This window comes from Mauremys mutica, chromosome 2 (assembly GCF_020497125.1).
Source record: "Mauremys mutica isolate MM-2020 ecotype Southern chromosome 2, ASM2049712v1, whole genome shotgun sequence".
Lineage (NCBI taxonomy): Eukaryota > Metazoa > Chordata > Testudines > Geoemydidae > Mauremys > Mauremys mutica.
In genome coordinates this window covers 218,893,501-218,908,031 of record NC_059073.1, presented here as the reverse complement: position 1 = coordinate 218,908,031, position 14,531 = coordinate 218,893,501, and the positions used below count along the sequence as shown (strand labels likewise).

The window sequence follows — 14,531 nt, the reverse complement described above, 5'->3', positions numbered from 1 at the left end:
GGGGACTAGAAACAATGAGCCCATCTCCAAGTGAAACCAAATGGAAGTGGAAGAAGGTTTAGAATTCCTCTCTTCCCCGCCCTTTGATTAAGGCAGGAGGGTGCAGTTGAGACGGGAAGCCTCCCATACAGGACAGTCTAAAGCAAACCAGCCCATTCCCCCTGCCCACCAGTAAACACGTTTCTGAGGAAGAACTTAAGGCTCATCCGGCTTTCAGGCCCATTCGGAATTGCGTTCAGAACAAGCACATCTCCTCTCCCAGTTTACCGTAGCCAGCGTTACACGAGAGACGCTTTGTTGTGACACTGTTTCTGGTGGGGAAATGAAGCCCCTCTAACCAGCTCCCGCCCAGCCCCCTTGAACAGTCCCGGCTGGGTTTCCACGGGCTAACAGGGCTAGCCAGCCGAAGGGAAAGGAATCAAGGGGACCCGCTGGCCGGTGCGAACAGAGTCCAGGCAAAGTAGCAGCCGGCTGCCCTGTCCGGGTGCAGGCGGAGGGAACCTGGAGCCCCAGCAGGGCTCAGGGTGGGACTCCATGGCACCCAGCGGGGAGAGCTGGGGGAAGGGGCCCCAGGCAGAAGGGCGAGCGGGCAGCTCGGCGCAGGCGGCCGGCGCACACTTGAGCCCGGCGTTCCCCTGAGAGGGGGGGCGGTTCTAAGGCGGCTCAGCCGGGTGAGCTCGGACAGCTCCACGAGAGCAGGGACGCGGGAGGGGGACGGGGCAGCCCCGAGGGAGTGAAATCCCGCGGGCTCCAGCCCAGCGCTGCCAGAGAGGGGCCGGAGCCGCCCGGAGGGGAGGGAGGGGTGGGGGGCGCGGGCGGGGCTCACCTCGTCGTCGTGGTGCTGGCAGTAGCTGGCCCGGTCCGGGAAGACGGAGGCGAGGATGCTGTAGGGCGCGGCGGGGTAGGGCTGGCCGAGGGCGAGCTGGGCGGCCGGCCCGGGGGCGGCGGCGGCAGCGGCGGCGCTGCTGGCGCCCGGCGCCCCGCCGAAGCGCTCGATGAAGTGGTCCTTGGTGAGGCGGACGCGCTGGTGCGCCCGCACGCAGTTGTCGCACAGGTGCTCCTGGCAGTCCAGGCAGCGCGAGCTGGCCGCGTTGCCCTCGTCGCAGGAGCTGCAGCGGGGCTCGCCCTGCCGGCTGTGCGGCCGCCGGAGCAGCAGCGAGGCCGAGCCGCCCCCGCCGGAGGAGGACGGGGACGGGGCGGCCGCAGAGGCGGCGGCGGCGGGGGACGAGCCGCTGCCGGCCGCGCGGTGCTGCTGCTGCTGCGGGCGGGGGTGGTGGTGCCGGTTGTTGCTGCCGCCGCCGCCTCCCCCTCCCCGGCCGTTGTTCTTCTGCTCCTCGGCGGCGGCGGCCGCCACCACCACCACGTCCAGCAGGTTGCTGAGGAGGAAGTTGGAGGAGGGCAGCGCGTCCATGCCCGAGGGCTCCGAGATCACCACCTTCTGGTCGCAGATGGGGCAGCGCAGCTTGAGCGCGTCCCCCGCGCCCGGGTGCTGGCGCTGCGCCTCCAGGCACTGGCGGCAGAAGGCGTGCAGGCAGGGCAGGACGTGCAGGCGGCGGGACGGGGCGCAGGACGAGCCCCCCGCCGAGGAGGAGTTGGAGGTCTGCGAGGAGGAGGAGGAGGTGGAGGAGTTGGAGGAGATGGGAGCCGGCGAGCCGCACATTTCCTTGCACAGCGGGCATAGCTGGAAGTCCGCCTCGGGAAACGAAGCCATTTGCAAGCGGCCTGGCTGCCGGGGGTGGGGTGGGGGCACGAGCCGCGGGGTGCAAGCGCCTCAGCAGCAGGGACTCATGGAGAAGCCGGGTTGCAAGTCGCTTGGCATCGATTATTAGTCGGTGGCTGCAGGGAGCCGGATCCTTGGAGCGCCTCGCCCCCGAGAAGAGGTGGGGAGCGCTGGGTGCGGTTGTCCCGTTCGCTGCTGGCCAATGGAGTCTGCCTTCCCTACCCGTACTTAGCTTCCGATCCTGGTCGGCATTGGACAAATTGTATCGATTCCCCAAAACTAGTCACTGGCTGACACAGAGTCTGCCTGGTTCCCCCTGGGGTCGGCACTTCTACAACGTGGTTGGTGACTCTGCTCTTCTTCAAGTGCATGGGCGCCACTCCTGTAACCTCCCCCCTCCCCAATCCAGTGTGAACTGGACCTAGCGCTGCGGGAGGTTCGGCTCCGATTTCCTCAGCAGCAGGAGAATAGCGCCGGGGGGTCTGCGGGGCAAGCCCCCCTCTGACCCCGAGGGGCTGCTGGGCGGCGAGGCAAAGGGCTTCCAAGTTAGCTCCTCTCGTGGGGGTGGGGAGAAAAAAAATTTGTTATTGTTTTCCCCCTTTGGCGGCTCAGTCCAGCTCTAGGAGAGGCAGAGACACTGAAACACAGTGGCCAAGCAGACTCCTCCGGCTCCAGTCCTCCCCCGCCGACGCCTGCTCCACCACCGCATGACTGGGGGATGGGGATGGAGGGCGGTGTTGGTGCCGGACCCCCCCCGGGAGACACTCAGGCTGGCGGGATGCAATAAAGAGAGACACCCAGCACTGCAGCAAGTCGCTTCGGTTCTCCCCAGCCCCGGATCGCTCTGAGCTGCTGCCCACACGCCCTCCTGGGCTGGCTCCTCTCCCGCTCGGGGTCAGCCCCAGACCCGCTCGCTCCAGCACGCGGTCTCCCCTCTAGACGCGCAGCCCGGGCAGGCTCGGGGTGGTTCGCACACGCTGTAGCAGCAGCAGTAGCTGCCGGGTAGAGTAGCAGCGGCAGGTCCCCGCCGGCCGCCCTGAATTATTCATGGGGGGTGTATTATATTCGCTTGCACAAATTGGAGCCGCTGTGCAATGCTATCCGAGAGTCCCACGCTCACCCCCCTCGTCCTCTCCGGTTCTCGCTCGCTCGCCTGAGCCTCTGCAACGACTGGGATCACATTTCCTTTGTCATCTCGCCTCTTCGTGTAGTGTTATATTAAGAAACAAAAGTAAAAAAAAAAGCGCTTCCCCCGCAATTTGCACAACCAAATCCACTAGCAATTGGCACCAGGTTTGAATTAGCAACAGCGGCAGCAATAGCAATTACTCACTCAGCAGCAGCAGAATCCCAAGTGATACAGATAATGTTGGATTCCAGCAGAGCCATCGCACGGGGAAGGGGGGGGGGGGAAATGGGTGGCTTCTCCCCTTCCCCTCTTTGTCGCGGTGGGGCTTGGGGTGGTTGCTTTCTCCTCAGGTTGAGTTTGAGAGCATGGCTTTTGCAGGGGCTCTGGGCAGCTCGTGCTCTGGGTACGCGCCTTCTCCTTTTCCCTCTCTCTGGACGCCTGTTATTGAAACTGATCAGAGTTCGGAATCCTTTTAATCTCCAAAGGAGCGAACTCACTTCCGCCTGAGCTCTGAGGGGGTGGCTAGGGGGAGGGGGGTTTAAAGGCAAACAGGAAACATTAACCCTCTTACTAGTGCTGGCTTTTCTGGACTGCCTCTTTCCCTAGCAGCCGTGGATTCCTGAATCTTCTAGTAATTCGGCTTTTTAAGACTGCGAGGGCTGCTTATATTATTTTAAGGCTTCTAATGCTTTGTCTGTCCGTCTTTATATTAATTAGTCCTATAACTGCGAGATACGTTTATATGTACTAATTGTGATTATTTTACTTTTTGTCTTTTATACGTGTAATCATGTGATTCTCAATTGTAAAGAAGGAGCGACTTGATATTAAAAGCTATGGAGAGAACAATTATACAACTTTGATTACATTTTGAAAACATCTAATTAAAATATAGTTCAAAGCCTTAAATCACTCCGTTTAAATAACCCCTTTTGTTATGTCCTGGACAACTATTTATTGACTAAACCCCATACCTGTGGTCCAGTTTAAAATTAAAACAACAAGGAATCCTGTATCAAAATGTAAGGGGTGGGTGAAAGGATTCTAGGATTAGTATTTAAGAGCTCTTTAAGAAGATAAGTAAATACACAAAACTAGCCTTAATGTAATATGAAGATTGCACCCAAAAAAAAATTAAAGGTTTAGTGTTTTAACCAAGCTCTCAAAAGGCAGGAAATTCCAAGAGTTGAAGTTGCTGCTTCACTGTTAACTCAGCTACATTGCTTGTCCTCTGTATATATGGTGTGCTTAATGCACCATACATGAAAAGATACATGATGTTTTACAAATAATAAGGGAGACAAAATACTGACGAGATTTAAAAAAATGAAAATGAGGTACGGTTAGAGTTAGAAATGAGCTACAAAGCCAAAAAGGGTACAAATATATAAATGAAAATATTAAGAAAGTGCTGAAACAGTCAAATCATGACATAAACAGGGTATGAAACAAACAGCTAAAAGGCAAAAGCTAATAAAATAAATTAGCAAAATAGGAAAAAGAAAAACAGGGTAAACAGATTGTAGATCATTCTCCCTCCTCTTTTCGCTCTGTCCTGCAAATATTATGCACATGCTTTCCTTTTGTGCCAAGAAGTAAGCACATGTTTAAGTATTTGGAGAACAGGGGCTTTACTCTGTATGGTCCTAGATGCTGCAAAGAGATTTGCAAAATGAGGACCCTTTCTCTTGCACAGTCGCATTGACAAGAGTGGGACTCCCTGAGAACATAAAAGTCCACACATACAGATCAGACTATGGGAATGGGCTGTAAAGTCAATGGGACTGCTCACATGCATTAATCTATGTATAGGCACAAATGTTTACACTGCAGTACAGGATCATGGCCCTAGATTGTAATATCTTCAGAGCAGGGATTTGTCATATTTATAAAGGACCTATTTATAAAGGACTTCCTGATGCTATATACATTTATACTACATATACAAATGTCCAATGTGGTTGAGTTAATACTGCAGAAGACATCCATTTTGTTGTTTGTTTGTTTTGTTTCACCCAAAGGAATAAAAGGAAAAATATTGAGCTATCAATTGTGTACAGGTTAAACACACTACAGGCTTGACCAGAGGAGATTACAAAATCATTGTGCCACAGTCAAACCTCTGTTATCTGAAGTCTGGTTGACCAGAATTCTGTTATCTGAAAGTCAGTTGTCTCCCCCAAAATTTGAACAAGTTTAGGTCTACTGGACCACCAGAGGACTCTACTACTAGGGAGCTTGTTCTGTTTAATGTAGAGCTAGTTGACTGATTCATACTGCAAGGTGCACTGGCTCACCAAACAGCTAACACTTGCTAACATGGTCACTTGGTTGCTCAGATAAGAGCTTCCACCAGCTTCCTCAGTGGATCTTGTCAGCTTCTTCATTCAGAAATAGTCATCTAATCAGACAGAATTTCCAAGGTGGACTATTTCCATGTACAGCTTTCACCCATGCTTTGCACATTGACACTATTTGGCTTTTTCAGCTAACAAACTTGAACAAAGAATTTTGCCCCTCCATGCTCCAAGTGCCTTTAATAGGGTCCCGGTGTTACACACACATTCTGTAAACTCCTCAACACTTACAAGATCCACTGCATTTGTGCTAAACCTTCTAAGCCTTACAGCACACTGTTTCTTCCTGTTTCAGCAACAGAGCTGTTAAACTGCTGTAAACAATTAGCTATCTACAGTGTTTCTTATGCTACAATCATCACCTTCAGAGCTGAACATCTACAATTTTTTTTAAATTGAAATTGTATCTCCCCCTCACCCTTTAAAGATCAGAGCAAGTTACTTGTTTTGATTAAGGGTGGGTTTTTATTTTGAGTACAAAAAATATTGAAGTAAAGCTAAACTTAGTTTTGCATTTAGTTCTAAAAGTGGTGAGATCCACACTCCAGTATTAGCTAACTGATCATTCATATACACCTCATCTATCTGTAACTGCACAGTTAATAGCTTAATGGATTTTTCTGCTGAACATGCTTGCCCCTACATTTTTGAATCAGCAACATTTTGTTACGTTAAAAAACACTTCCTCTCCCTAATGTGTTAAATCATCTACTGTTCACTAAAACCCTCATCTTGCAAAAGGGGATGTAATAGTCTAAAGGTGATGGCTGCAGCTTAAGAACCTCCACTTTCATGGGTAGAAAACAGGATTGGAAAAATTTTTCTATTAATTTTTTCATGGGCAGGTAATTAAAATTTGCTTATGAAAATTGTCCTAATTTTCAGGCCACAGCCTCATTCTCTTCTGTAAGCTAAAATGAAATATTGATGCTTCTCTGTTTGTCTAAAGATGTTTCTCTGCATTCTGCTAATTCTCTTTTAGACTATTGTGCCAGTGTTTCCCCCCCCCCGCTTTTTTTTCTTTTTAATGTGTTTGACTCACACTTGGTCTTAAATTTTATTTTGTCCTGACTTAAGTATAAATTAAAACATCATTACCAATACTAGTCTGAGACCATGAGTTAGAATTGAAACTATGTAATAATTTATTTTGAATTAAAGTACAAATTCTAATACCTAAACAATATTAGAGTTAATGTCAGATATAGATTTCCAACTGAATGGACAATAGCACTTGTCTAGTACTCCATTTGTGCTGTCCCCCCCGTGCTCATCATAACTGTGTCTATGAATGTTCTGTTCCGTTCCCTCTTCAAACCGGTGGAGAATAGCACGATGGGGCTGGGAAGCAACTGCACTTGAGCTATTCACTAGAATCTGCATCACATCTTGGAGTATGCTTTTGTCAATATATGCGGAGACTTGTTTTGATTAATGTCATCATGGAAAGCCCATGTTCTAACACTGCCATGTTACAGGACAATTATTATTGTATTCTAATACATCCTGAAAGGCAGATTACCTGCTGGTTAAAAGCTTTTGTAAACATGAATGTGCACTGTAATTTGTTGTGGATTTGGTGGCATTTAACTGTAATTTTAGAGGCAACCACTGATATAGGGAGCTCTCCTTTTCCTCCTCCTTCAACACCTATGTAAAGCAGTCCAGCTGATTGTCAATTTGTACACTGCCATACTGGACCAATTCTTATTTTAGCAACAAGACAGTATATAGAGTCAAAGCACTGAAACCATGTGAATGGTAATTGCTGTAGCCTGGGGAATCTGATCTCTATACATCTACAAGCATACTGATTTTTGGTTTTGTTTTTGTTTTTTGCTTCTCTACCTCCAAAGACCCAGAAATGTTTACCCCTTCATATTATCTATCCCTGGAGATAAGATTGTAGACATAAAAGGCAGGCTTGCCTTTCACTGCTTTGAGTTCTAGTATAATAGTTTCTAGCTTCTAGGAGATCCTCTCCTGGTGAATAAGTCCATCATGAAACACAATGTGCCCACAAACCTGCCTGTCTTGATCTCCTTAAGAATGCCCCTGACTCACTGTATTACAAATAAGTGACAGACAAATCATAGCTTTTTATCATTTCCTTCAATGCTATAACAACCAAATATATTTAGTGGTTAAATCCAAATTATCTGTTTCCAAAGGCCTCAGCAAGAGCTCAAAGTTGGCATCATCTTTTGGGATTTAAATAATAAAATTTGACACCATATTTCAAAATTAACTCTAAACAGGGATAATATTTTTGAGATCCAAAATAGCAAGCGTATGGTTGCAGTGGATACAGTGCACAATATCATGAAAAGTATCTGGTCTCTGCTTGGCTTGCACACCATTTGAACAACTGATAGTCCCAGCTGCACCATCTAAATCCAGCAAAACCAATTCTGGTTTGAGCTCTTTCTGGCTTGATCCTCACAACTGCTAAAGTGACTCCAGATTCCAAGTTTACTGTGTCAGCTAAGAAAGTACAAGATTTCCCCATCTGTACACTGATTCTTGCTCAGCTACATATCCATCCATGAGCAAGTACAGTAATAACTCCAACTTTCTCTATATTTCTCTGCGATACTTCCCTAAATACTTTCCAGTTACCTTTATAAGCTCCAGTGGATCCTGACTTAGGGGGCACATAAATGGCAAGTGCTGCCTACATAACATAATTCTCCTGAATCTGCAGGAACTGTCTACTCAGCATGATTTATCCAAGACTCTATGGTGGATTTAGTGGGCTTTGGGATCTGTTTGTGGGAAAGAGCTAGGCTGCAAGCTGGGAAAGAGGGATGGCTGGAGAGGCAGAGCCTTCCCCCCACACCAAGTCTATGGCACTTTTGTGGAGGGTAAGTTAGCATATCCACCTTCCCCCTGTGCACCCTTCAGGGGCCAGCAGGGAGTCTGTTTCAGAATGGCCCCTGTACAAGTCATACTGACTTGGCAGAGAGGGGCCAGTCCAGAGACACAGGGCCTTCATCCAGGTAATTGATGTCTTTGTCCCTTAAAATCAACTGGCTTTAGTGATTAATCTTCCCTCTCCTCACTTCCATGGAGAGTAAAACTTTGCTCCCCTTAAGAACACGTAGGGAATTTAATGAGAAGAATCTCAGTTTCCTGTCTCCTGCAAGTGAACAGCCTGCATTTGTGTGTGTTCTAAAGGGCTCACTGGGCTGTAATTTCTGCATCACCTAGGGCACCTTTTTCAAACATGAAAACAACATTGGCCACCCTCCAGCTCTGCTACTACTGTGTGTGTGGTGGGGACACACACAATCTGGGAGAGAGAGAGAAAATACAGATTTTTTTTAATGCTTCAGAAAGTCCCTCAGAACTGTCAAATGAGTGCCATCCAGTGCTGAGAATGTATTGTGATTTAATTTCACAAGGACTTCTATCCCCTCTGTTCCCAGATATCTCTAACACTGAGTGCATTTCTGTTGTCACAATTTCCTCTTATACAACCTCTCTAATACTTACTATGTATCTGTGATCAAACTGCGCATCCTGTTAAATTGAACACCTGCACCGGCTTTAATCCCAGGTGACTGCACTGTAGCCATTACCTCTCCAAATTATGCTCAAAGCTCGGAGCTGGGGAACTCCTTAAATTCTAATCCTGGACCTACCAATGATTTGCCTTGGGAAAATCACTTAATCCACCACAGTTTTCAAATTTGGGTGCCTAAATATAAGTATGGCTAAATTAAGATCTAGATTCCTAAATAAGTGGCCTGGTTTTCAGATACCAACTGCTCACAGTCCCACTGACTAGATGCCATTCACAATTTATAAAATGCATACAAAAATGCCACTAGATTAATATTTAAAAGTTTCCAAGCCCATCCCAAATAAACTTTGCCCCCTTCATATCACTCAACAAACATCATAGTCACCCCAAATAAGATCTCTCCCTCTATGTCAATCAACCCACATTTCAGTTCACTTAAAGAAAAGGCTTGGAGAAAAGATAGGCCTTGTAACATACCATGAAAGTCAAGAAATCCAGGCTCTTGGCAGGCAGCAGGTGAGAGCAGGTTCCAGCACTGAGGGCTTATAATTGAAAATGTATTGCTGCCAGCCCCCTGCTGTTTAAAGTGCATGGGGTAGGGGGAGGGGATCAGAGGTGGCTATCAACTGAAGCACTCCAGGAGATTGCAACTGCTATGGTATCCCACTTAGGGATTGCTTTCATTGCACAGTTAACTCAAGTTATAACTCAAATGTTGCCACTAACTCATCTCCTATTCACACACACAAATCCTTAACTTGAGTGTGGTGGTGCTTTAAACTCAAGCTGGCTGTCCAATCAGGGGCTACGGGCTAAAGCAGTGAGTTAATACAACTTATCAGCTGCCGACATATCCACACACCACAATGTGAATCCAGACTAGTTCTACTAAGTGCTGCTACTCCTCCAAAGCCTTCCCACTGTTCCCTCCCACCCCAGTGTGCCCAGACTAATTCTCCCATAATGCACTGTGAAAGAATTCAGTGCAGATCAGCTTACTGCTGTGCTAACAATCCTGGGATGTGCCTCTAGAAGGGGTGAGTGTGGATGTAGCAACCTGAGTGTCATTTCTAGGCTTGACAGAATTTGATTTTTTTAAAATAATTTTGACATGTCTATATTTATTTTCAAGTATTTGTTTCAATTTTTATCAATTTAGATTTTCAGTTGCACAAAATTGGATTGTATGTCATTTTTATTTTATCTATTTAAATTTTCACAGTTGCAGAAATCATGAGGGGAGAGTTAGACAATTATTTAATAAAAGTAGATGTTGATTCAAAGAGGGAAAGCTTTATAACCATTAAAACACAAGTTGTCAGCATCACATATCAAAATATACAAAGTAAATGTCCTTAAATCAAATTTTAATAAGTTCTACATTTCAATTATCCTTCCACACCTAGTTATTTCACAGTCTGGCTGCTTACATTTGAGGTAGGCCAACTTGAGAGGAGTAACTTGAATATAGAGTGAGCTAAATTAACTCTGCAGCAAAGATATACTCTTAGAGGTATAGTCTCTGAGATAATCAGGTCCAAAAGCATTTAAAGATTTATAGGTCAAAAACAACACCTTAATCTTCAACTGGAAACTAACTGGAAGCCAGTGCAGTCTAGTGCACATAAATGTAACATGCTCATTAAGTGAAATACTGCTTAATAAACAGAGAGCCACATATTGCGTTAGCTGAAGTTTCTCAGAAGTCTTCCAGTGTAATCTTATAGTATCAGGCTCCTGTAGAAAAAGGGGACAGAGAAGTTTTTGCAAGGTTAGTCTTGTAGAGTTTCCTCCAGATTCTTCTGTTTGGGGAGGGAATGGGGTGAGGTATTTACACCCATGTAAGATGCAAGGGGTTCCACCCCTGAGTCCCAGGGATCTCCAGAGGTTTTCTGGAGATACAGGATGATCTGTGTAGAGGCCCTGACTGTCAGTCCTCCTCCTGGCCCCTGATTCAGTTCCCTGACAGTTTGGTTCCAAAGGAGCCATGTTGCAAGGCAATCCTGCTCAGGCAGTGTCCCCTCAATACTACTTTTCCTGAGTGGGCAGCATGGTTTCCCTTTATGACAGAGGTATTTCAAAAGGAATCATATTACTCATGTACAGTACAAAACTCTTTTTGCATGCCTCAGAGGATGGCATGTATGATTTCCAAAACATAAGGTCCAGATCCTCAGTGGGTGTAAATTGGTGTAGCTCCCTTGAAGTGAATGATTTGGCCCAGGTTTTAAGCACCTATGTATACACTTGTTCTTAGGGAAGATATTAAACATCTGTTTCTTGTGTTTTTAATTTCTGTGTACAGAAATGCAAACAGGAATAGTGGTATAAAATAATTCCATATTCCTATTCTGAAACACCTTGATTGGGCCTGGCATGGGAGGTATAACTAGGCTATTTGAAAAAACAAAGGGAAACTTTCTGAAAATGTAGGGGGCTGTAGGTATAGATTTCAGGTGCAAAAACATTAAAGAAAGACAGTGCTTCCCCATTCAAGCAAACTTTACAGCTACTGATCCAGGACATCAGCTATCTGGTCACAGCTGCAAGTTTCAATCTTGGGAAACTATAACTGATTGATTACACCATTTACAAAGAAGAACATAAATTTATTTTTCCTTTGAAAGGAAAGGCTATCTGCTGGCGTGCTATAGATTGTTTGTATCTATTTTATTTAAAAGAGAGACCTGGGGTTATGTAAAATCTGACAGACCCTTTTATTATCCAGTAACTTTAAGGATAGCTGTTTGTGTGTGGGAGGGGGGTTGTTTTTGAAATAAAAGCAGCTAAGTAGCTTGTGAGGGCTTTACAGGAGAGAGACTGTCTTCCTCTGTGCTTTAAAAGTGCCTAGCACCTTTTGGGTGGTATTGCAAATCAGTAGTACTCATGAGGAAGGAGAGAGCTTTGAATCACAAAGCAAAATCAAATGGCAGAAGCTGCATCTCAGGAAGCTTTACAGAGACAGTGGGTATAGTGCAGGTGAAGGAAAGCAGAAAAGTAGGAAATCAGGGAAACAGATGTGACTATGCCAGGATCTGAGGATGGCGATCTCAAGATTCAGGGGAAGGATTCCCATGCTTTTCCATCTGGCAGCAAAGGAAGTTATGTGAAGTGAGGGGGCAAGGGGCCTCTTCTCTCTTTCTTCTCCATTTCTTTCTCTTCTCAATTCCCATGATGCCATGAAATATCAACTGCTGACATCAACTATATGTGCTGAATGCAGGTATTGTTTTTATTGTGCTATGCTACACTATATATAGATTAGATGCCAATCTCTGCCATTAACCAGAGAGAAGACACATGGGGAATTCACTGGGAAGTTGTGCCGTAGGCACCACATTCTTTTCCTGTATAGCAAAAATAAGAGAGTATATTGTAGAACTGGATATATTCAAGGTACATTTTTTTTGCTCTATTTAGTGAGCTGAAAAATCATTAAAGATTAATTTGCAGTGATTATTTTTATCATCAGGAAAGTAGCAGCTCTGGCCTTGTAGAGCCCTCTGCAAGTAGCTTGACAATAATTTAACAGGAATATGCAGGCAACTTCTTTTGCATTAAAATAAATGGTTATACAGTAATTCCCACAAGTTGTACATTATGCTAGGTTATATTATATAGGCCCAGATTCTATTGGATGGAAAAACCTCACTAGGGGACTAAAGTTAGTGGAAGAAAAATCTGTGGTCTTGACCCCATTGTTTGAGGAGTGAAATTTATCAAAAACCCCATAAGATATATTGCAAAAAGCCCAAGAGCAGTAGTAGAAATTACTGAAGCCCAATAAATCCACTGTGTTTGGAGGTAAGGGTCCCCCATGCTTGCAACTGTGATGACAAAGCTGTATATCCAAATTCCATCTCAGCACCTCTTGAAGGAATAGTAGCATTTCAAGGCATTAAGGATTGCAGAAGTATCTTACAGTGCTCGAGCCATGTTAAGTCCCAGGATATCAGGGAGACAAGGTGGGTGAGGTAATATCTTTTATTGGACCAACTTCTGTTGGTGAGAGAGAGAGAAGTTGGTCCAATAAAATATATTACCTCACTGAAGTATCTGGCAGATAATCGGTTGCACATTAAACCCTGTTGAAGTAATTTCTACCAACATTAATTTAGATGAAGTCTTACGTAAATACTTCTGTGAGCCATTGGAAATAATCTCATATTCCCTTCTTTCCCTCTGGCTCTGCTCTTTTTCACTAGACAGGCTGCTTTTTTAATAACTCAGTCGAAGCAGTTTTTGTTTGTATTGCCTTTACTAACGGCCAAAGTCTGACCCTAATGGAATCAATGGGAGTTTTGCCATTGATTTCAATAGAACCAAAATCTAGCCCACACCTCAGAATGTCAGATAATTGCTAGCCATGCTGTTGTGCTGTTTTCCCTGTCTTTCCATCCTAAATCCCTTCTAGGCCATTTATGGCTTTTCCTTTCCTAAGGGATAATTTAGCCCTTAGTCAATAGATGGTGCAGTTTGTTACTATGGTTCCTGACGGGCTTTAAGAAGAATTGAGTCAGGTGAAAGTGTTTAGATACAGTATCCCGCAGCAGACTGAGGGAAAAGAGCAGTTCCTTTGAATTCCTGGTTCTCTAGGTTAATTTTGCAACTCGCACATCACAGTTTGGTGATGACAATGGCATCACCTCACATGTGCAATCTGAGGAGTGTAAGGAATGCAAAATGCGGCTTCCATCTGAGACATAGGCCATGAAGAGCTGTGCTGGGTAACTAGATCAAGGCCAGCTCTACAGTACAAACTTTTGCCCCCACAACTTATGTTGGCATAAAGCCACCACAGTTGGTACATCACTTGTGAACATGCTTTGGCTCCTTGCATCGGCACTGCGTGTACTCACCGGGAGAGCTTGTGTTGATGTACAGTGTGTGGTGCACCATGAATAGGTAACCCAGAGTGCAATTTGCCATAAGTTGTGGCAATGGATGGGGGTAGGGGCAGAAACAAGACTCACAGGGGTGACTGGGAACAAGGGATCAACTTCCCAGCATGCAACTTTCTCCATTCCATAATGTCCTGTATATCCCATAATTCTCACACCTTTGCTAAAATTCCCCATGAACCTCCATGGCCCTCCTTGCTGTCTTCAATCTCTGTCAGAAGTATGGAGCCTGCACAGCTCTGCACTATTGATTGTCATGAGCGTTGTAAGCACAGACACACGATCATCTGGTATTTGCAGAGCTGCAAGAACCACCAAATCAGTGGAGAAAATGACAATTTCATGGAGGACAGATGGCTGTGGGACATAGTCAGACCCAATTCAAGGTTGTTGGTAGTGTTCAAAGAGCAGCTGCAGATGGTGTAGCACCACTTCCGGGCCTGAGAAAAGGGCACTGACTGGTGGGATGCTATCATAAGTTCCTGCTCTGCAGGGCTGGGGACAGTTCAGTACACTGAACTGTCCCCAGCCCTGCAGTGCAGGAACACCAGAACGAGCGCGGCACTTATTACCAGAGAAAATTCTCCAGTCTCTACTTTGTATTTTTGATCCCTATTCTGAATAAACAAAAATCACTCCATTGTGAGATGGACACTGCTGACCCTGAGAATGCTCAGTGAGAACACAGGATTTCTTTAAAAAAACAAAAATGATAAAAAAAAAAGTGCCCTGGCACAGAGCCAAATTGGTATGGGTATGGCTTGGCAGAATCACAGCTCTGAGGTAAAGGCCAACAGTGAGCATATGCAATAATGGCAAATATTGAGCATGTGCAGTAAGGGGTGACAGGTCAGTCAGAGAAGCAGCTAGCTGGTCAGAACCCACTCATACCAGTCAC

At 45.8% G+C, this 14,531-nt stretch overlaps 1 protein-coding gene across 3 annotated transcripts in view; it reads right to left on the bottom strand.

Annotated features, from left to right (window-relative positions):
• TRIM71 (tripartite motif containing 71) overlaps positions 1 to 9,470 on the bottom strand; it is an 86,106-nt gene extending 76,636 nt beyond the window's left edge. The window contains exons 1-2 of one of the 3 annotated variants that reach the window (XM_045003055.1): positions 9,210 to 9,470; positions 827 to 3,299 (exon numbers count right to left, since the gene is read on the bottom strand). In XM_045003055.1, coding sequence (XP_044858990.1) covers positions 827 to 1,711 — 885 coding nt within the window. In that variant the 5' untranslated portion in view covers positions 1,712 to 3,299; positions 9,210 to 9,470. Of the gene's footprint in view, positions 1 to 826; positions 3,372 to 9,209 lie in introns of all 3 variants that reach the window. The other 2 variants (XM_045003056.1, XM_045003054.1) reach the window with 2 other exon arrangements.
• Positions 9,471 to 14,531: the final 5,061 nt, after the last annotated feature.